This window comes from Phoenix dactylifera, chromosome 9 (genome assembly GCF_009389715.1).
Source record: "Phoenix dactylifera cultivar Barhee BC4 chromosome 9, palm_55x_up_171113_PBpolish2nd_filt_p, whole genome shotgun sequence".
NCBI lineage: Eukaryota > Viridiplantae > Streptophyta > Magnoliopsida > Arecales > Arecaceae > Phoenix > Phoenix dactylifera.
The window spans coordinates 16,395,125-16,417,333 of NC_052400.1; the positions used below are offsets into that span (position 1 = coordinate 16,395,125).

The window sequence follows — 22,209 nt, forward strand, 5'->3', positions numbered from 1 at the left end:
CTTCTCCTCCAACAAGTTCACGAGGCGTCGCTCTCTCTCTCTCTCCACCAAACCTTTAAAGGCGCTTAGAAAAATTACTCACCCACAGCTGCCGGGTCGCATCGTTCGCACGAAAGAATGATTAACCTCCCTGACCGCGAAATCACCGTTGGAACACCTACCGAACAGATCGCAAAGCACTCCGAAGCAGGCGGCTGATGATCCAACGGTGGTTTTTCGCGAAGTAAGGCTTATCATTCTGTCGGGCGAAAGCTACACTCGTGTCACTAGTGCAGAAGAGCATAAAATTTTTTTATTAGTGACAGAGCTACAGAAAGAAATCTCCAATCAGAGAAATCTCCAAGGACTTGTGGTTGACATCCAGCCTCTCCCAAGTCTATTACTCCAAGACCCCATTCAAATCAATCTAAGTAGCACTTCCAAGTCCTCTCATTACTCATTAGCCCTCCCCCCGCTCCTCTCTCCCAGACTATGGCCATCCACCCCACTCGTCAGAGAGGATAGCCCCATAACTGCATACAAGGTATAATTTAGAAGAAGCTCTTTTTCAGATCCGATTCCCATGCAGGTTGGTATCACGTCGACCCACATGATACCTGACCTTCTTGCACGTCGGCCAGCTAAGTAGCTACAACTAGACCACCGGCCTATTTCTGTGCCTAGATATCCTTTATTTTTTTCTTCCTGCGTTTTATTCTATTGGGATGCTTCCAGTCTCACCATTGAGAGGCTCCAATGGAGATCAGAGAGACGGGGGGGTCGGGAGATTGGTGGGGGACTTCTCCAGTGACACCTTGCTTGAGGATATCAACTTTGATGACCTCTTCATGGGGTTCGATAATGGAGACAAATTGCCGGACCTCGAGATGGATCCTGCTGAGATCTTTGCAGAGTTCTCGGAGGGTGGAGAGGAGGACTCGTCAGGGATGGCAATGGCGGCGGAGTCTACAGTGGGTTCAGATAGTGGGGGTCAGCAGAAGGGGTTGTTGGAAGGGGAGATGGAGGATCTGAGTCGACGTGAAGAGGTCATGAGTGCGACGACGAAGGAGGACCCAGTGGCCATGACAGCGGAGATCCGGTCACCCTCGGAGGTCAATAGAGACCGGAAGTCATCGGTAGTGGCAACGAAGAACTCGCAGGGGAAGCGGAAAGTGAAGGTAGTTTTTCTAAAGGGTTGTTGGTCGCCATAGCAGTGCAACCATGGCTGAAGCTCTCTCTCTCTCTCTATATATATATTATATATACACACACACGCATATATATAATAGAAATTCACATAGTTATTTTGAGGAAGATTCGTACCTGACTCCTGAGTAGATCCGATCCTATGGGAGATGTGAGAAGGTCCTTTACATGAAAGTGATAAATGGATCTAGTTTTAGAACAAAGGAAGTGAATGTTTCTTGCTGATTGCTTCATCGCAGAAATATTTGCTCAAGGATTTTACCTTTTCCAAGCACAGGCTTTGAATCTAAATGTTTACAATATTTCCGAGGGTTCTTGCTTCTTATATCCAATCATAAGGTGCAAATTATAGCTAAAAAGCAACCGACCAACACCTGAGATTTTTTTTTTGGGGTGGGGTGGGGGTGGGGAACCTATATAAGGATTTTTTTTTTGAAGAAAAAACCTCGGAATTTTCATATAGATCTCGGGAAGAAAGGTATCACGGAAACGAGGACTAAGTCTCATAACATGTTTGATCTTATCCTTCACAGATAAACTTTTTTTATCAATTTTCTTAGTTTAGTCTACTTTTCCTAATCAATGGCTCGTGTGGCAGGTGGATTGGACGCCGGAGCTGCATCGGAGATTTGTTCAGGCGGTGGAGCAGCTTGGAGTTGATAAAGCAGTGCCCTCGAAGATCTTAGAGCTAATGGGGATCGACTGCCTCACTCGATACAACGTTGCCAGCCATCTACAGGTACCATCCTATTTCTTTCCTTTTCCTCATCTCTCATCTATGTACTACTACCCTTTCCTCCCCTTTTGGATGAAAGTGTGGTGGTACTATAGAGAATTAGCTATTCAGCACCAGACTTCAGTATACAAGTATCTGAAGGGAAAGCCAGCACTTGTTTTAGTTATTCGAGCAAAGCTTTAATTTACTTGAGGAATTATACTAAAGCAATGGTCCAGTAGTGGGAGTTCTGAAATGCAGTGGCCTGACGTCCAATTCGAGCTAGTTTCACGGCCAGTTTTATGATGTGAATGCGTAAAAGATAATTTGTGTTTTACCGATCCCTTTTACTTCTCTTTACTTATTTTGATGTTTAGAAACGAGGGACGGATGTTTCTCTTCATTTACTTCCTCTCTCTTTTTCTCACCAGTGCGCCATTATAGAGTAGCAGCCATGTTTGGATAACTTGTACGTTTGCTTACTTTTTTCTGTTTGTCGCCTTTCTTCTTTCCGTCCAGCCGTCTTGCACACATCCTGATGATTTAATAAAATTGGGTGGCACCATGCTTCTCCATTCCTCAAAAAACATAATATTCCTTTGGAATATGGAATCAGAGCAATTCAAATATTTCAAACACGTAGTTTCTTTCTGTTTAATTTTCTCTCTCTCTCTCTCTCTCTCTCTCTCTCTTTTTTGGTCTGCTAAATGGTGAAACTTTTGGTGAATTCACCTATCCAGCTGATAATGAATTGTGCACAGAAATATAGGTCACGTCGGAAGCATATGCTCGCAAGGGAGGCAGAGGCTGTAAGCTTGAGCCAGACACCGCAAATGCATGCGACCAACGTTGCCTGTTCAAGGAGGAACATGAACCCATGGCTTGGCCCCATCATTGGCTTCCCTCCACCTCCTCCTCCTCCTTCTGTCCAGCCTTTTAGACCCTTACATTTTGGGGGGCACCCCCCACCATTAGTGTCCATGCGGCCGAGATATCTAGCCTCGTGGTCTCCCAGTCCGCCATGGGCTCCTCAGTCATCTCCACCTCCACTACCAAATCCTTGTTATTGGCATCACCATTGCCAAAGGGTACATCTCTCTCTCTCTCTCTCTCTCTGCCTCTCTCGCTCTCTCTCTATCCATCTCTCTCTAAACTACTTTATTTTTGTTACAAGGGCTCCAGAGAAGGGTGGGTACCATATGTCCTAACACAAGGAACTCCTTGCTTTCCTCAGGCATTGCCAACGGTATTCACCTTTCCTTCAGTTTATTATCCTATGAAATGTGTGTGAAGCGGTTGGTTCCTCACTTTTTGGAGCAAATTAAATGCAGAGTTTTCCAGCTCCATCAGTCCCGGGTGTTCTTCCCCATCCCTTCCATAGACCAGTTCCTACTAGGGACTGGGGTTCGCAGCTTCTCGATGCTTATCCTGTAAGTTTCTCGTCATCCTTCTCACTCTGAACTTACTCACCAATTAATATCAGTTCAAATATTAAGATTCAATTATTTTTTGAACGTTCGTGCGTAGTACCAAGTCATGATATACAGTAATACATTTCTACTAGCTTTTTTTTTTTTTTTATTTAAGAATTACTAGCTCATTGGAGTAAAAAGTAGTTAAAACAAGGACAAGAAGTGCAACGCATTCAAATCAAGTCCGACAGGCACACAGTGTTTTTGTCCATGACTGTGTGGTTGCTGAGGGGAACAGAAGAGACTACATGCATCTTATCAAACTTCTGAATATCTTGGCGCTTATTCATGTGAACTTGCTGCATGTGTACGATGGAGGCCCCTCGCCTTGGAATAGTTGATTTTGTAAACGTAAAACCATGGTGATATAATTCAAAAAAATAAGATAAAAGAAGTCCGAATGTGGGCCTTTGTTAAAGAAGGCTCTAGAGGTAAAGAAAACCGGGCTAAGCAACAAAAGTACAACTGATTCATGTGGGCGAATGCCATTCAAGTCCGTTTTTATGAGTTGTGTTTTGTTCATGCACCAAAGACGAATTTAAGTTGTAGGAAATGTAAACATTGATAGAATGGAGAAGGCAGAGTTATATTAAGAAACCCAATAAAAAGTATGACTTTTATCTTAGCTGAAGTATTTGTCAATCTAACTTAAGACAAAAAAACATGGAAGTAAAAAGAAAGAGAGAGAGAGAGGATGCCAAATGTAAGAAAGTACATGTATTCAGTGTTGGATAATAAACTTGATTTCTAAGGTGATGTAACATCCAACTAGCATCCTGGTTGGAGAGTTGAAGTCAAGTCAAGGTCACAAGAGTCATCATGAGTTATAGAAGGTTAAGAGTTATAAGTTGTAGAATGTAAAGAGTCATAAGTTATATGAGATTTAAGGGTCATAGGTCATGCATATATCAAGAGTCATGAGTTAAGAATATTAACGGTCAAGAGTTATGAGTTATATGTAGGAATTTTAAAAGTCACATGAAGTCTATATAAAGGGTTGTAAGTATCTATTTGTAATGTATGAGTTGAATGAAAATTATCCTTCTTCCAAATTTTATTTTTAAGAGTTTCGACCACATTCTTCTTCAGTGTTCTTTCTCATTTTTTTATAAAAGCAACCTACAAGATTGTTCATTGATAACAAATCTGCCATATCATTAGCCAAGAACTCTATCTATCATGAAAGAAGCAAGCACATTGATACTTGATATCATTTTATAAGAGAGCACATGAAGGACAAAGAGATTGAGCTTGTACATGTCAAATCTAAAGATCAAGGGTCAGATATATTCACTAAGCCTCTCAAAGTTGACACCTTCTAGAGATTAAAATTTAAGGTTGGAATAATTGATGGAGGAGAAGAATCAAGTTTAAAGGGGGATGTTGGATAATAAACTTGATTATGAAGATGATGTGGGATCCAATTAGCATCCTAGTTGGAGAGTCAAAATCAAATCAAGGTCAAGAAGGTGAAAGGCCAAGGGTCATAAGAGTCATCATAAGTTAGAAGGTTAAGAGTCACAAGTTATAAAATGTAAAGAATCATGAGTTATATGAGATTTAAAAGTCATGGGTCACGCGTATATCGAGAGTCATGAGTTAGAAAAATTAAATGTCAAGAGTTATGAGTTTTATATAGGAATTTCTAGAGTCACATGAAGTCTATATAAAGGGTTGTAAGCATCCATTTGTACGGTATGAGTTGAATAAAAATTATTCTTCTTCCAAACTTTGTTCTTGAAAGTTTTTACCACCTTCTTCTTGAGTGTTCTTCTTTATTTTTCTAACATTCAAATATTGTGGAAAACCAGAAATGAGCTGCTAGTTCGCAAGCAGAAAGAATCATGCCGAGTCTTTAATTGGATAGAACAATAGAAAGGTGTCTGCAAAGCTACCAATAGGACATTATATTGTATGAAATAGATAAACACACCTCATCATATTCATTTTACAACTTTGTCACAACAATCTAGTTACTTCTTTCTAACAACTCATGTATATGAGATTTTTAATTCATTCATTATCCTCATAAACCTATCTTGTTACTCTTCATTGTTGTTCCAGTCAAATGAAAATATAAATGCAGCTATTGGAGATGTTTTAGCAAAGCCATGGTTGCCATTGCCTCTCGGGTTGAAGCCTCCCTCGTTGGAGAGCGTACTGGTGGAACTACAGAGGCAAGGTGTCTCAACAGCACCACCAACATCTGGTTGAGATCATGTACACTATATCTGGGTGGTTTTCATGGTTCAATTCATCAAAAAAATTCGTTGACATGTCTATCTATATATCGTATACTTGTAAAAAGTTCTTTTAATATTTTTTATGAGCAGGCCCACTTCATTCACTGGCATTTGTATGAAAATTTCTAGTTGCATGATTGTGGATGAAAGAATTAGCGAGTAGCTCCTTCGTTTCTTATTTTTTACAATCCTATGATAAGTGTACTATGGTGAGGGCAGTTTTATTTGTTTTAATGGTTGTAGTAGGACTATTGTTACGTGCTCGCTTACGAATGACTTCTAACATAAAGAAAAGCAGTGAATTAATGTCCTACATGGTAGCACCATAAATAATATGTATGATAAAATAATTTATTTTTTTTTTGGATAAAAGATGAATTGTGAAGTCCCATAGGACTATAGGAGATATCCTTTACTGACTTTTTTGCTCCAAAATAACCCGAAGCATATTGTGTTTAGGGCAGGTGAATTTGAAGGGAGCTAGTCTGGGGTAGCAGACATATTTGAAAATAAAATGGAGTCCCATTACACAGTCTAAACCATTCAAAAGTGTTTTAATAGGTTTGAGGACTTAAAAGAAAGAGAAAATATTTTACTTATTTTTTTTTTGATATTTTTTTTTTTTACTTATCATGCAAAAGAAAGCCCCATGCATTTCATAGGAAGAGATTAAAGTTGGCAATTTAGAAGGGTGGCAAACCTAAGACCCAAACCAGCTTCTGAGATGGACAATTGCACTTCTATTTAAAATTCACTCTTGAGAAGAAATTAGGAGCTTAGAATAGCCAATTAATGCTCCCCCCTTGCAATTTACCGATCATATAGGTCTTTTTGCTAGATCCAACATTCTGTTAAAAATATTAATTGCAGAGTCCCTTATCTTTGGGATTGCAAGACTTTCCATTCACCAAAATAGCAGCCTTGTAGAGGACATCAATCATTCTTTAATCCAGCCAATCCACCAGGCCGAAAAGTCCCAAGCAGTTTTCTTCAACAAATTGAACATTTTTTTCGACAATTTTCTATCACAAAATAAACAATTAATCCTCCACTATCTTTTTCCTCTTTTTTTTTTTTTCTTTGGCAAATCTCTATTGCTTTAACTTGAAACAGAGAATTAACTCCTAGCATGGAACTATAAACAGTGAATGAGGAGAACAAGGCAACCTTACCCTATGTCATGGACATACATTGAAATTTCTCCCCCTCTCCTTCTTTCCTTATTTTTAGCAAAAAAAAAAAAAAAGAGATCCTGCATTAAATTCTCTATATAGATTTTATATGACAATCCTAATCACCAAAAAGAAAACTCCAATATGGCTTTTAACGGGTCGGTTGTTCAATCACCACCCGCCACGTATCCTAGTCTAACTCGGATTCACTCAACACATGGACGGGTCCCACCAGTGGACGGGCTAAAAGAGGATCCGACTCGTTTGGACACGTTCTAACAGGAGGGGATTCCGAGTCCCAAAACCTCCGCTGCTCTCGCCAGGGCGAAGACAGAGAAACGGAAGAGGCGACATGGCGTCATCGATCGGGGACGGAGCTATGTTCCTCCTCCTCGCGCTCCTATTCCCTCTCCACCTCTATTTAGGCCGTCGTCTGCTGCGGAGATCTGGCGATGGGCGATATTTGTTGATCCGATCCGGGGTTCTCCTCGCCTCAGTCGCTGTCCTGCTCTCTGCTGTCCTCTCCAATCTCGAGGCATTTTCGAGGAACGACGCCTTAGTCTCCGAATTGGAGGAGATGAAGCTCAAGATCGCTCGATTGGGTAATTTTTCTTGAATCCCTTTTTCATCCGCTTTTCGATTCTTGCTCGCCAGTCTCGGATTTATGAGTTATTTACATCAAGATGAGGCGGCATTTATTTAAGATTTTGTTCGAGAACGTTAGTGGATTTTATGATCGTAAATGCTATTGAATTTTGGGAGCTCTTTATGTGTTGTAGTTCTTCTAAACATTTCTGGTAGGTACAGTTTTTAATTTGAGAGTTTCGTTTTTGTAATCCTGCTAAATCGTTCATAGAAGGAAAAACAGCCCAGAGAAGCCAGGAATTATTCCAAGTTTGTTCACATATAAAAAATGGCGAGATCTAGGTAGTGGTTTATCCAAGAAAACCGCCGGTACAATCTTATGCTGGATATTATTTCTATCTGCTTAGGCTATGTAAAGATCATGGGCGATCTAATTTTGTTGTTGTCACAGATCTCATTCATACATTAAGACTTTTTATCGAATCAGTATTCTGAATTCATCTTTGCTCTTTGTTTCTGTCAAGGGCTAATTTTGGTGTCAAACATAATTTTTTTCCCCTCAAACTGATTCTGTTTCTAAGGTACACAAAGAGTTGTTTTTCTAGTCAATAAGTTGTACAAACACTTTCAACATTCAAATACCTAAAAGTGCGACTATTTTAATCCAACTAAGCAGCAAGCTTGACAACTTAACCTTCTCTAATTTTGATAATAGATCAAGAATAAAAAGAAGGAAGAAAGAGGGAGGAATTATCAACATGATATCTGCTACTAAGTTTAGCTTGTATGAGTTTGTTAGTGGCTTAAACTCTGCTGGCCTTATGCCAGTATTCAAGTGACACTAGTGACATGTCTAAGATCATAGAGAACAAAAAATAGTATAATGGATAATAAGATATGCAAATACATATGTTATGGTAAACAAATATTTTAGTTTTCATAGTATCTCTTCAATGAGACTAAACAAGAGGGAAAGAAAGAAGATTCACCTTCAGATGTAGAAAAAAAAGGAGATTCCAGATATTCACTATGGTTTCTGCCAATCAAGATGAGCAATGCAAAGAATTGTTTTCCTCTCCCTTCTCCTAATACAGAAAAATTATAGACCTAGGAAAACTCAGATGGAAGTTTTGTTGAGAATTCAATGAAGCTTACATTAGGAATTTAGGGCAATTGGAATTTATAAAGCTGATTAGCTCGGGGCTATCAATTTGTTCACGATTTCTTGTAGAATATACCTTTATCATCTTGATTTCTCATGCACTTATTTTATCATGTTCCTCTTTTTTGCACTGGATGCCATAGGTAATGTTCAAGAATATATGAGGCAAGAAGAACATATAATTCTTTCTAATTAATTTTTCACCATATCTTAACATCTGTTTGCTTTTGTACTGTCTGGTCAGGCCTACCATTAAACAAGTCTATCTCTGCTTTGGGAAACATTTATTTTAAGGATGTTGGGCATAAAACTATGATTCATTGTGGCTAGCGAGACTTTTTCTGATTCTAAATATTTACTCCATTGTTTACTTGTTTTATTCTCAGTATTCCACCAAGTATTCCTTGATTATTCTTATATTTTCAAGATTTAGTATTTTTGATCTGCTGTAATATCTTGAGCTATATTCTACAATCAGTTCAATCATTAGGTTTGTCTTAAAATTCCATTAGAGATATTATATTGGCAATAAGTGGATGAAATGGAAATCAATGGGTGCCATAACCAGTTTTGGTTTTGCAATTGAATTTGATGCATTGAATAACCATCGTCTTGTGCACAGGGGAACATAATTATGTTGCATTCCAGGTGAAGTTACTAGAAACAGGTTTATGAAGTAGAGTATAAATTGTTGAACCATTTAATTGAAGTCAACAAGAGATTTCTGAAGAATACATTGTAGAACTTCGTGATCCACATTATGGATCGTGATCTATATCTCTAAAAATGTCTAGAAATCAAAAATCACATATTTTGGTGGTTTCTAACCTATGTATCATATGGATACAAGAAAGGAATTATTGTGCCAATATGCTAAAATACACAATAAAGCAATTCAATTGAGAATCCACCTTACTGATCACAGTCCACACATGTTAAAATATGTATAGATTGAAAGTTAATAGATTTTAATGCATAGATTATAGAAAAACATGGTCTCATATTATTTTAACCATTCATTTTTGTACCTAATTCATGCACAAGTTAGAGACCACCAAAACATGTGATTTTTGGTTTCTACGCATTTTTAGTGGTATAAATCATGACCAATGATTTGTATCTTTGATTTGGATGCCCTATTATTAATTTTGGAGTCAAGGAGGAGTAGATACCCTCTCCTCTCGAGGGGAGAATAGTTCATCTCATATATATACAAAAATAAGTTTGTTAGCTTGGCATAAATTCTTCTATATCATTCTATAACTGATTTATGGGCAATGGATGCAGAGTCTATTCTAGAGGAGAATACAAAAATCTTAAATTCTAAAACTCTTCATCTTGAAGAAAATAATAAGCTTATTGGGGAGATGGAAGACAAGATTCAACTGCTACAAAATGCTCTGCATAACATTAAGGTATGCAATTGATTTATATTGAAGATTTCCTCTCTCCCAAACACACTCCATAGTCCATACACTATCTTATGTTGGAAAAATGTTAATATTGTCTTCTATATGTGCATGTTAAATGAACTGCAAATTTGATTTTCTGTATTTTCAGATTACCCATGCAGCAAGCTGTCGCAGCTAATTTTCTTTATTTCAAATTCTTAATACGGTATAATTGTCTGTCTAAAACTTGAGCAGAAAGTCCAAGACTCAATAAAAAAGCTGACATTAAGTAGTTAGAGTATGTTGCTTGCATATTTTGTTCATATTTGGTGCATAAGCATATCGTTCATATGTACTGTACAACTATATTAAATCATCATTCACCAGCTTCATGGACTCAAAGTGGAGCATGGTTTATGCTAGAGGGTTTGTCTAATAGAACTTGAAAGTGATAAGCATGTAGTTTATGTGTGGAAGTCTTCTTATGGTTTGATAAACTATGTGGATAACTGATATATATTGTGTGCAAGGTGGCCTATGCAATGACCACGATCATGATGTAGTTTGTCTGCACATGAATAAATTTGTATGAATACATTGGCTAATTACTGATACAAGATGTACTAAGAAAAAGATCAATCTTGAATTTTAAAGGATTAAGCAACAATTTTCAATTAGCCAGTGCTGTCCCAGTATGCATATGGCTAGCCATATGTTGGTTTAAGTTCACTTCCATAAGTTGATCAATTAAGAATCTGATTTAATCATTACTGGCATTTTGGTTCTAAATGCATTTTAGTAAGTGTCTGACTTTTTAAAGGAAATATTTGTGTCTGACCTTTACTTCAGGTCACTTCTTTCTTGATGTAGCTTGTTACCTAGGTCATCTGAAAACCTACAATCTTGGGCAGGCATTGCAGTTGCTTTTGTTGTGTCCTGAATCTATGCCATCAGTCAAGGAAGCCTGATGTTGTGCTTGTAAGACTTCTTGGTACCTTTGTACGAGGTTATGATAGTATTCCAGGCTGTGTACAAAATGCCTATGCATCCACTTACACATCATTTTTTTAGCTGGTTTATCTGTAGTCTTCCTGTTTAATGCCATCCATTGTTCCTCGGTAAACTCTAGTTTGAGCAGGGGTACTACTAAAAATGGGTCTGCTAATGAAGGTTACAAGCTCAGAACATATAAAGAAACCTGTCATGTCACAGTTTTTTCTTGGTTATTTTGGCCTACAATAGGTATCTGGTTTGCTGCTTTAGGTATCAGGGACGTGGTTTTCAATCAATCTACAGTTGAGTCAGGATCATGTCACAGGCATGATATTGTCAACGCACGAACTTGGCTTGAAAGAAGTGAATTGACATAATGCTCATAGTTTATCCAGAGGTAATTGGTAAAGTTTGATTTGATAACATGGTGTGTGTGGGGAAGGATATGTTGACCTCAATTTACCTATAATGGAAGTAATGAGAATTGAGAAAGGACCAAAAAATCTTCATATAAAAAAAAACAATTAGATAGGGCTGCATAACAATCATGAAAGATGAGAATGGGTTGTTCGTTATGGTATTGACCCTGTGGATGCTTGGCTAGAAGTTTCATGATAATGCTTGGCAAATTTTTTTCTGTAAATGACATATACCACCCTTTTTTTTTTGCAGAAATCACCGAGTGACTCATCATATTCTGAAGACAGAATTACCACTATGGAAGAAGAGGTCTCTCTCTCTCTCCCCCCTCCCCTAACACAGACACACATGTATGCATGTGGGTGTGTTTCACTTCCTGCTTAGAACTGTATACTTACATGGAAGATAGGTGTCTTATAATGGTTAGGTGCGACTTTTATGGAATGAGTCAAGAGAGAACAACTTTAAGATTCACACTTTAGAATCATCGGTAGATGATGCAGAGGAAGAAATGAAAGCTGTAGCTTCAGAAGTTGATAAGGTCAGTCTTATGCTTGTCAGTATTTATCATGAACATTTTAAATCATAGTAAATAATGTGAGAAAACAGTGCTATAAACTGAATACAGATGATTGGTTTTATTAATGGTTTCATAACATATGAAAATAAATAGTGTTTACATCTAATGAATTCTGCAATTTGCTGAAATGACTTGTCCACAAGTTGTAGGTATGGTTTCTTATATTTTGATCATGAAAGTTTGAAACCTCCGGTATAAAATTTTGGTATAATTTCATACGAGGAACCTGCTTCTCAAGACAGTCATCTTAAATTTGTGCACAGAGGAACCTGCTTCTCAAGACAGTCATCTTAAATTTGTGCATCAAATGAACTAGAATACTGAGATAGCTATTTACTCTCAGTTAGGCTTGACATGATGAGACCTTTTTATTCTCGCATTGTTCATTACAACTCACCTGTTTATTATCTATAGTTTATCACTAATAAATGAAAAATTGAATATGGAAGGAAGACCTCTTAGCACTGCTAAGTGAACATGAAAGGGAAAACATCTCAGTGCATGATAAATGAACATGTACATAACCTGCTAATTTAGCGATTGTAAAACTTGAGTTGCGCATGTTGGAATAAAACCATTATCATTAGGGCTTCGGATTTTTTTATATGCTATATGCACTGGGATGAATACGTGAAATTAATAGCAGTCAACATGTACATACTACAAAGATCAACATACTTTTATGTGATGAATATGCAGTGATTACTTTACAAACATCTGGCAGCTCCCTCAAACTCAAGTAGATATTTACAAAGAGTTTGCCATGGCAATGATGAATCTATGATGTAACTACTACTAGATCTGGTATAGAGATGCTAAGAAGGTAGCTAGAATTTGGCACGAGCTATAAGAGATGGCTCAAATGTAGGGTCTAAAGGATTATGGTTACATTTAGGGCTTGATGGAGTCCCTTAATGGCAGGGCTGCATATAATATAGATATGCACAGAAACAAATTTCAGATCTGGTTAGATCTGAATATTTATCATTTCTTCACAGCCACAAGAGTAAAAGGAAAAGGAAGGAGAAGGGCTTAAATAGAGAAAAAGAAGAATAATATAAAGAAAAGAGAAAATAATAGAGGGTAAAATCTTCACAAAGTAGTTACTTCATTAACAATATTCCATAAATTATACATAATTCAGTACTCCTCAAGGACCCAGTTTATGGACAGTGAAATAACCCTAAAACAATTTTTTCTAATCATAGAAGGACTCTCAACTTACCCATAATGGACCTAGCACTCTTAACTTATAGGACTCCAAAAACTTCCACCATATCAAATTTATGTACTTTCCTAGCAAAAGATTACTAAAAAAATTCGAAAACTAGTAAATTCGTAATTCTGTAGAATCCCATGTAGAAGACTATCAAAAAAATCTTTCTAAATCAGAATAGGACTAAAAAATCTACTAGGAAAACAGCTCTCAAAATTAGTATGAAGAATGTGTGAAAGCAAGAAATACTTAACCTACTTCTTGAGACTCAATAAAACTAGCAAATTAGCTAAACCTAATCTAGACCTATACTACATCAAATGCTTCTGCTATGTGGATCTCGTCGCAAAAAAAATGATGTCTAGATGCCTAATCCTCTTTTGGATCTCCACTATTGATGATGAAATCCCACAAACAATTTCCTTGTGATTAGTCCATTGGATTGCTTTTGTGTATGTTAATTTTTCCGAGGACTTCGATCATATTATGGATGTTGAATAGCACCAAAGTGTAATGTCGGACCTCAATGTTTTCAATGTTTAAATTCTTTAGTTGTTCAAAGAATAATTCATTAATAACAAATTCTAGTGCCTGTTGGTCCAGTTGTGGAGGATCAACTTTCGAAACTAGCTGACCTTCAATCAGAAGATCTATAAATGGTTGATCTTTAATGTTTTGATCTTTATCGTTATCCTCGATCTTAGTATCTACACAGAGGATCTTTGATTAGATCTTCATCTGCTTTTTGTGTGTCCGCTGTCTCCTCGCCTTCGAAGGGAGCTCAAAATCTAAAGAAGGAAACATTGGTTAAGGCAAGAATGGTGTCAAATGTTGTGGATATATGTCGATCATCCTCTTCTTGTTGCTGAAACCACTCCTTTATCGTCAAAGTGGCTCTTCATCTTGTCGGTGCCTTGTTTCAGGATTAATTTTCCATTGCTTAAGATGGCTTTGAAACTTTGATGCCATCGTGATGCATCCCTTTAGTTGTAGGGCTGCAAATAGTATAGATCTGGCAAAAAAAAATTTTTTTGGGTCCGATTAAATCTGAATTTTTATTTTTATCCATAGTCAAAACAGTGACCAAGTAGGAGGGAAGAAGAAGGGAATGGATAGAGGAGGAGAAGAAGAATATAGAGAAGAGAGACAATAGTAGTAGGCAAAATGTCCACAAAGGGGTTACTTCATGTGTAATATTCCATAAATAAAACATTATTCGTCACTTCTCAAGAACCCATATTTATAGATACTCAAACAACTCTAGAACAATATTTCCTGATCATAAAAGGGCTCTAAACTTACCTATAGTGGACCTAGGACTCTAACTTACATTATTTGACCCACAATAGGACTCCAAAAGGTTCCACCATATCAAATCTATTCACTTTCTTAACGAAAGATAACTAAAAACTTTCTAAAAATTAGTAATATTTGATATGATCCCATATAAAAGACCATCAAAATCTTTCCAAATCACAATTCTTATAAATTTAAAACTTTCTTGATCTAACTAGACATAAAGTAGAGTTTTTAGATGGTAATTCTACTAATATAAATAGGGCTCAAAAATCTACTAGAAAAATAGCTCTGAAAATTAGTACAAAAATTGCATGAAAATAAGAGATACTTAATCTACTTCTTGAGATTTAATAAAACTAGCAAATAAACTAACCTAATTTAACCCTCAACTGCATCAAGGATGCAGGGCCATGCAGGAATGGTCACATGCACAAGGATGTCTTATTGTAACTAAAATAACTATACTGTGTATGGCGTGACACAAAATTTCACAAGCTAAGATGGTTCTGATTGAAGTAGTGAGGTACTATATCAGTAACTAACTGACATGATAGCATCCAACAAGGGCATGCAACATTGGATTGCAATGCTAATGAATGAGAAGTAATGAAATACTGAGTTCACTAAAGAAGAAGCTGAAGAGACTGGTGGGGAATTATCACTATCAAAGCGCAAGCTTGCAAAGTCAGCTGTCAGCTAGAAAGTCTAATAGTAACATTGAAGGGGTGTCAAAGCAATGCTACAGGCAAGAGATGCCTAAAAAGTTTATGGATGGGAGATTGCGCACCGAGTAACTACAGACCGAGCAACCATCTATCCAGATCCCCATATTTCTAAAGTCTTACATTTCCAAGTAATATATTAGTCAGACTTTTCTCAATCCAATTTTTCTTACTATATTTCCATACTTCTGAATGTATAGAAATTAGAGTTACAGAGTTTTTTATTCAATATTACTTGACTTAAAAAGGTGTGTCAGTCCAGCCAATTTTTTTGTGGCATGGTTATATTTATTTTAAAGAGTTTTGAAATCTCAAAACTTTTTTTAGTATTTGATTCATTTTAAAGTTTTATATTTTTCAAATTTTAAAATTGCAAAACCAACAAACTTAAGTCCTGCACCTAGGATACACAGTTTCCATGGAAAAGGACTTGAGTGATTAATCTGGAAAACTATCTAAGGATATATTGCTCTTGATGGTTCAGCTCTCATTCTCTGCCTGTCTGGCCGGCACCAATTATTCACTAAAGTGAGGAAGAAATTGAGTCATTACCCTATCAAATAATGTTTTATTCTATATCTCAAATTTCATATCACCTTTTTTTTGGGTGTGTTTGCTGTGCTTGACATTAAAATGCAAAGAATATCCAATCTAAACTGCACTCCTTGGATTTCTAGCTGGATAATGTTGTTTCAATGAACAAAGGATAATGATGATACCGTGTGCTTTATGATCCATAACATATTATTGAAGTTTGTTGAAGTTTCTGATAGCCACAGAAGATTACTCCCTTAATTCTAGCAAAGAGGTCTGACTAAACTGGTGTGAATGATATGCTGGGACTCAGTCCAACGACTGGATTTTGGAAGGAGACTCATTTCCTATGGTGGTTTTCTGAACTTGTCGCATGTATATCTCGCACGTATTATACTCTGATACAATGAAAATTGAGGAGATAATGTAGAAACAAGTTCATTATTGACCAGGGTATCTTCATAATATACAGTCCCATGGCTTTCCACCTAAGAGTTCATGTCATCATACGTGAGGTTGCATATATACAGACTGCATATTTAATAGACTTACAGAGTTATACAACTATTTTTCATGGATGAGTGTATACCATGATGGAATAAATGTAAATAGGACTGCTAATGTGTATCTTTAATAGATCAAAATCTAGTTCCTTTTCCTTGTAACAAACAGATTGGGTCTTTTATTTTGTGTCCAAGGCTTGGGATGATGCCAAGATTATGTGAACTAGTATGCTTTTGTATTTAGGTTACATGTGTCTTTATTATCTTAACACTTGCCACTGCATACCCTAAGTCCACTAATTGATAGCTGATTGAGAAATGCTCTTCATATTAACGTCTACATAATCAGCAAAGTATGTATTGTGCAATTGATGCTTGAATTAATCTTCCTAATGTTTAAAAATGCTTGGTCGATCCTCTAGTCAGAAATATGATCCGAATCTATATAAGCTTTTGGTGATTATAGAACTTAATATGCACTAACATACGAAAACAGTTCAAAGACAGGGAAAGGCGAACTGTCAAACATTTTGTAGCCCAAAACAGAGTAAACAATGTACATACTAAATCCATGCATTTTTTTTTGTAGTAAATTTGAATAGTAAGACATGAAAAATATATATATATATATATAATTTGTGTTGCTTATTAACTAGAGCTTGTAAAATGACTCTCTCTCTCTCTCTCTCTCTCTACCCAATAAAATTGCAAATTGTTCTTTAACTCTACACCATGTGCATGATTGATTGAAGTATATTTCCTGTATTGCTTCGGTCATATTTATGAATTAAGATGACAAGTCTTGCTGGACAAAGTTTAAGCTTAGATTTATGAGATTTGAATTACAATGGTTTGCATCCTTGATCTTCTTGTTCTTACAGAGTTACTGTGTTTCTGGACTCCAATACATTCATGAAGTAACTTGTTACTAACTGAAACATGATCGGTACCCTTGTTATGAATTTTTTGGTGTACTTATCACCAGATGGAAAATATTGTTAATGAACAATGGATTCAAATCCGACAACTTGAGCAGGCATTTCAATCAACAAAGGTATGTTGTCATTGCATTCATATATAATAATTGTATTATGAAAATTTATATTGAGTTAGGGTTTCATAATTTCACTCATACGAACTTCTCAACTGAGTTGTCTGTTAGATAATGGCTTCAAATGTTCGTAAGAGAATTAAGTCAGAAGATTATTATGAGATTGCAAGACATATCAAGTGTGCAATGATGAAGGTACTTCAATATTTCACGTCCTTTGCCTGTTAATAAAGTATCTAGTTGTAAATCTTCTTGAAGTTTTTGATATTACCCAGAAAATAAAGAATTATTTATCATGTTATTGTTATGGCCAAGGGATATTTTTTCTAAGTATATAGGAAAATTCTTTGATAATAATATAATCACTAAGATGACAGATGTTGCAATTGCAGTCTAAGACACAAGCCTAGTCTGACATCCCTATATTTCTTGACTGATCAACTGTGTCATCCTTGATGTATATGCAATGTGCACAAATCTTACTATATACTGTCTTTTCTCATGTATTGAAGACTTAATACCCTTACTATAGCAACACTGAACAAAAACACTTCATTGCTTTAATGTTAGTTTTCTAGAGTTTATCTTTTCATTTGGCAAATTTCCTTCTTGCATCCCCATCAATAAAAAAAAAACACCAGACGCCCCATATAAAAAATAGAAGGGAGAAAGAAAAGAAAGTCACCTTTTTCCCCTATGACGAATAAGTGTATTACATGCTAGCAGTAGATGTTGGCCACTGGTGGTAATCTGTCTAGGATATGGATCGAAGTGCTTGTTAGCGCACAAAATATAAAACAGTTCCATGCAAATGCATTGCCATCATGTGGCTCTGGCATGATATCGGCTGCATGCCAGGCATTGGCACAGAATGGACCTACTGTGCCAATGCCAGACTGGCATGCAATACCGATGATCCAGTATCACTTATTGGCTGCATAGTACATGCTGGGCCAGTGCCAGGCTGGAAAAGAATACCATTATTCATGATCTAATATTCACTTCTTGGCTGTCTTCGACATCTAGTTTGGTATCTCCCTTTGGGTGTGGACACTAGCAATCTTACTCTTCAAGAACAGGGCAAATCTCTTCTTTCAACATGGACAAAGCACAAAATCCATGAAGTATTGTTTTTTCCATTTACTAGTGCTGACCTCCATGAGATTGAGGTGACAATATATTTAAAGTTTTAAACCACTTTATAAGGCAGTTGAATGATGTCAAAGCTTTTTTCCCTGCATCAGGAGCATGCAGGTTAACAGTATCTCCCTTGCGGACATATCCTGACATGAGAGATTATTCTAGCTATGACAGTTTCCCGGTTGATCACTTATCAAATTTTGATTTATAAATTATTTGAGTAAAATCTTTAACTTTATTGAGGCTTGTAGATAAAAATACTTAACTAGCGATGGGATCATAGGAGAACGAAGTTTTTTTTCTCTCAAGGATCACAAAGGTCTTCATCAGGATCCTATGATTTAGACAACTTTAGGGGGTGCTTGGTTAATGTAATTTTTTGCTAAAAGTGAGTTTTGCCATGTGAGTTGTTTGGGAAGTGAATACTGAAAAATGTAGTCTAATACTTTAAATATAGTAATATTATTTTATTATCAATTATTTTCAATATTTAAATAATAAATAAAATTATTATTAATAACAAATAAATAATAGTTCATGTTATTATCAATTATTATAAGTTAAATAATATTAATAATATTAATTTCTAATAACTTTAAATTACTAAAATATTTATTTTAATGAACATAATAATAATATCTTAATTTTTTCAATAAAATAATATTATATTAATTTTAAGTATATTTTATTATTAATCAATAAATAATAGTATTAGTGATATTATTTATTATTTATTGAATAAAATGATATCATTGTATTTTAACTATGTTTCAATATTTAAATAAATAATATTATTTGAATAAATAATATTTAAATAAATATTAGATAATAAATCATATTATTAATTATAATAGAATAAAGTAATATTATTATCATAGTATTATTTTTAATATTTAGATAATATTTTTAATAATTATTTAATATTATTTTTATTAATATTACATAATAATATTTTTATTATTTATTATCAAAATGTGACCGCTATTGAGATTGAGGAAAGAGTGGGGGTGAAGCGACAAACCTCCATTTTCTCTTAATATCTCTATTTTCAAGTGACTTAGGGACCTAAATGGCCTAAAGCCGCATTATGTTGCTTCTAGTTATTTTGGATAAAAGTCACTTTAGTGGCTAAAGTAACTTTTGTCTTTCACTTTTGCAACCAAACAGCTGAAAGTGGACCAAAGTCATTTTTGAGAAAGTGACTCTTGTCCACTTCACTCAACCAAACATTCCCTTACCAAAGTGAAATTTGGGTAAATATTTCATTTTTAATATGTAAAGGTAAACAATCAGTTAAATTCATGCCCATCATACCATATTGGCTAGGAATAGCATACTGTTTTTTATTTGTCAATTCCTGTAGTTGTTGAAGTTCTGTCCTTGGGCTATGAATTAAAAGCACACATATAACAAGAGTAGGTAGCAGTGTAGCACAGCTTATAGCAGCAAAACTAATATACCTGGTTAATGAGGAAAAGGCATCTATTATATTTGTCCAGCTAAAAGATACTGGAATATTCCTTAACAATCATCATATTATGTAACTAGATGAACAAGTAACGGAAGGTGATGCTAGAAATTCACTATATGGGGACAACTGCCAATGTTTTCACAAATTTTAGATTACTTTTTAAGCATGAAACTCAATCTACTAAAATGTGTTTCATATAGAGTTTAGCGCGAAAATCTCTACCTGGTGTATCGTAAAATACATGCTTGCCACATTGTTGCTGACACAATACGAACATTATGTATCTATAGGTATTTCTGTCAGTCAATATTTGCAAGTATTAAGCTTTTGCAGTGGCGAGCTAATTTACTGATGCTATTAAAAGTGCTGTTGGATGTGTTTTTTATCTGGAGATACATAATTGATTACTTTCCTGATTGTGATGCTAGGTTGTACGGTTCGTTAAGGGCATTCATCATCGGTGTTCCCCAGAAATTGTTGGTTTACCTGATTCATTTTTTTTGGCGGGTTCTTTCTCAAAGTCTTTCATTTCTCAAGCTTATAATCAGTTCAAGAGAATCATGTCATTTGCCCTCAAATGTCATCATGAGGTGCGAATCTTTCACACTGATCAGTAGATTGTTTGGATATGACTTTTTTTTGAATAATGAATTGCTTTTGTTATAGTTATTTTTAGATTGTTTAAAACTATAGACGACAAGAAGTATGAGTTGTGATATCTTGATAGGATGTCCCCAACCACAAGCAAATTATCATATGTTATTATTTGATTATTCCATGTGAGAAGGTTTCACCAGTCATATTTAATAGGTATAGTTTGTTGAAGCCAATTTTATTCAATATAATTATTTGATTATGTACGGAAACAATTTATGTTTCCTGTTGAATATATCTATCTCTAGCTTCTCTGTTCCTACTCTCTTCCCCTTTCCCTCCTGTCCTTTCCCTTTTCGCCACATTCACTGCTCTGCATCCTTCAGCCCTTGCATTTACCTGCCTATTACGAGTCTAGAAGCTCGTCTTACCACCAAATCTTAACTGCCCCACCATCTTGTTTATCTCCCTTGGCTTCATGATTTACCCTGACGTCCACTCCATTGGCCATATGAATCAAGTGAATTAGCACTGAATTAACGAATCAATGGTAAGGATCCATTGGAGGACTGAGAGGTGACATGGGCACTACTGCATGCCTTTCAGCTGATAGAAATAGACCCAGATCTTGAGTGTGTATTTTAGGCTTTGCCAAAGCCAAGGGTACCTGGTCCAGGACCTTACTTGTTATTTGTTCTAGTGACAAATTTTATGACGGCTTAAGGTCCATTTTTTTTCCTGAGGGAGCATTTAAGATCGGTATCTTAAGGTGCATAATATAATTTTATGCCAGAGCGAGCGGATTGCTTATTTTTTTAGACATGAAATGGTTTTGATTATTGAAAATTCATTGTATGTTGAGGCCCATATCATGAACTTTTTGGTAGTGGCTTGCTCTTCTGATCTAAATGTGAGAAGTGTGGTCCAAAAGATTTTAAAGATAAAAGTTGTCTTTATTCGGCAATGTAAAGATGAAAAATGTTAATTGGCAGTACTTTCCTCGGTTCAGAGTTTACCGGACTTTATTTCTATTAAAAATATTTCTGGCTATTTCTCTTTCACCTTATTTCAAATTTTTCCCTTGATCTGTTAATCACCATGCTAGTTTTCCAGCTCCAAGATGTAGTGAAAGATGCAATGGAAATGAATAAATTTACTGCACCTCTTGCCCACAAAGAGGTTGCCTTTTTTGTGGTACGTATCTATTCAGTTCATGACTTCTTATCTTTTGCAGCTCCCTACTAAATGGTTTCCACTTTACCATTATACCGCAGGCTTATGCTATAATGACCTTCCCAATACTGAGTGCTTGGATTTTCTGTTCATCATGCTTCAGCTAATTAAAGAGATGACCATGTATACATGTTGTATGGAGATCTCAGCATTCTGACTTCCTTTGTTACTTGAATAGAATACAGTTCTTAATGTATATACATGCACCGTGTATGAGTGTGGAGATCTTGTCTTTAGTTGTAATTGATCGATAGCATTTCATTATTATTTTTTAGGTTCCCAAGAAACTCAACAGAGTTACCTACATGACATGATTGGGCACTGTATAGAGTTGAATCCAACAACCTCAAGAATTATCTCTACTGTTTAATGGTAGAAGGTTTTGTGAATCTGTTTAACTGTATTCCCAATGTAGCCGGATTTTGAAGTCTTTTATGTAACATGGTGGGTCCATGGTCTTTACTCTTTAAAAACTCCCATTGCCGAACTCATATATCCTCGTCTCCTTCCATGGTGGGCTTCGCCTTT

At 35.9% G+C, this 22,209-nt stretch overlaps 2 protein-coding genes across 6 annotated transcripts; both read left to right on the forward strand.

The window, feature by feature from the left end:
* Positions 1 to 414: 414 nt before the first annotated feature.
* Positions 415 to 5,725, forward strand: LOC103701541 (probable transcription factor GLK1). The gene is made up of 6 exons (XM_008783635.4): positions 415 to 1,157; positions 1,784 to 1,924; positions 2,662 to 2,988; positions 3,075 to 3,146; positions 3,232 to 3,330; positions 5,437 to 5,725. Exons 1-6 carry the CDS (start codon positions 705 to 707, stop codon positions 5,584 to 5,586), a joined length of 1,242 nt encoding a protein of 413 aa, XP_008781857.2. The 5' UTR covers positions 415 to 704; the 3' UTR covers positions 5,587 to 5,725.
* A 1,340-nt stretch (positions 5,726 to 7,065) lies between these two features.
* On the forward strand, positions 7,066 to 22,121 carry LOC103721882. Of its 5 annotated transcripts, XM_008812357.3 has the most exons (10): positions 7,066 to 7,389; positions 9,822 to 9,949; positions 11,591 to 11,647; positions 11,766 to 11,879; positions 17,178 to 17,246; positions 17,355 to 17,438; positions 20,283 to 20,444; positions 21,562 to 21,642; positions 21,723 to 21,815; positions 21,957 to 22,116. In XM_008812357.3, the coding sequence occupies exons 1-9, from the start codon at positions 7,140 to 7,142 to the stop codon at positions 21,786 to 21,788; spliced, it is 1,011 nt and encodes a 336-aa protein (XP_008810579.2). In that variant the 5' UTR covers positions 7,066 to 7,139; the 3' UTR covers positions 21,789 to 21,815; positions 21,957 to 22,116. The 5 variants fall into 5 exon arrangements, 4 of the variants coding, with proteins under 4 accessions (XP_008810579.2, XP_038986130.1, XP_038986131.1 ...); XR_005513383.1 differs by having other exon boundaries at positions 21,554 to 21,642; positions 21,723 to 22,070; XM_039130202.1 differs by lacking the exon at positions 21,562 to 21,642 and having other exon boundaries at positions 21,683 to 21,815; positions 21,957 to 22,121.
* The last annotated feature ends 88 nt before the right edge of the window (positions 22,122 to 22,209 follow it).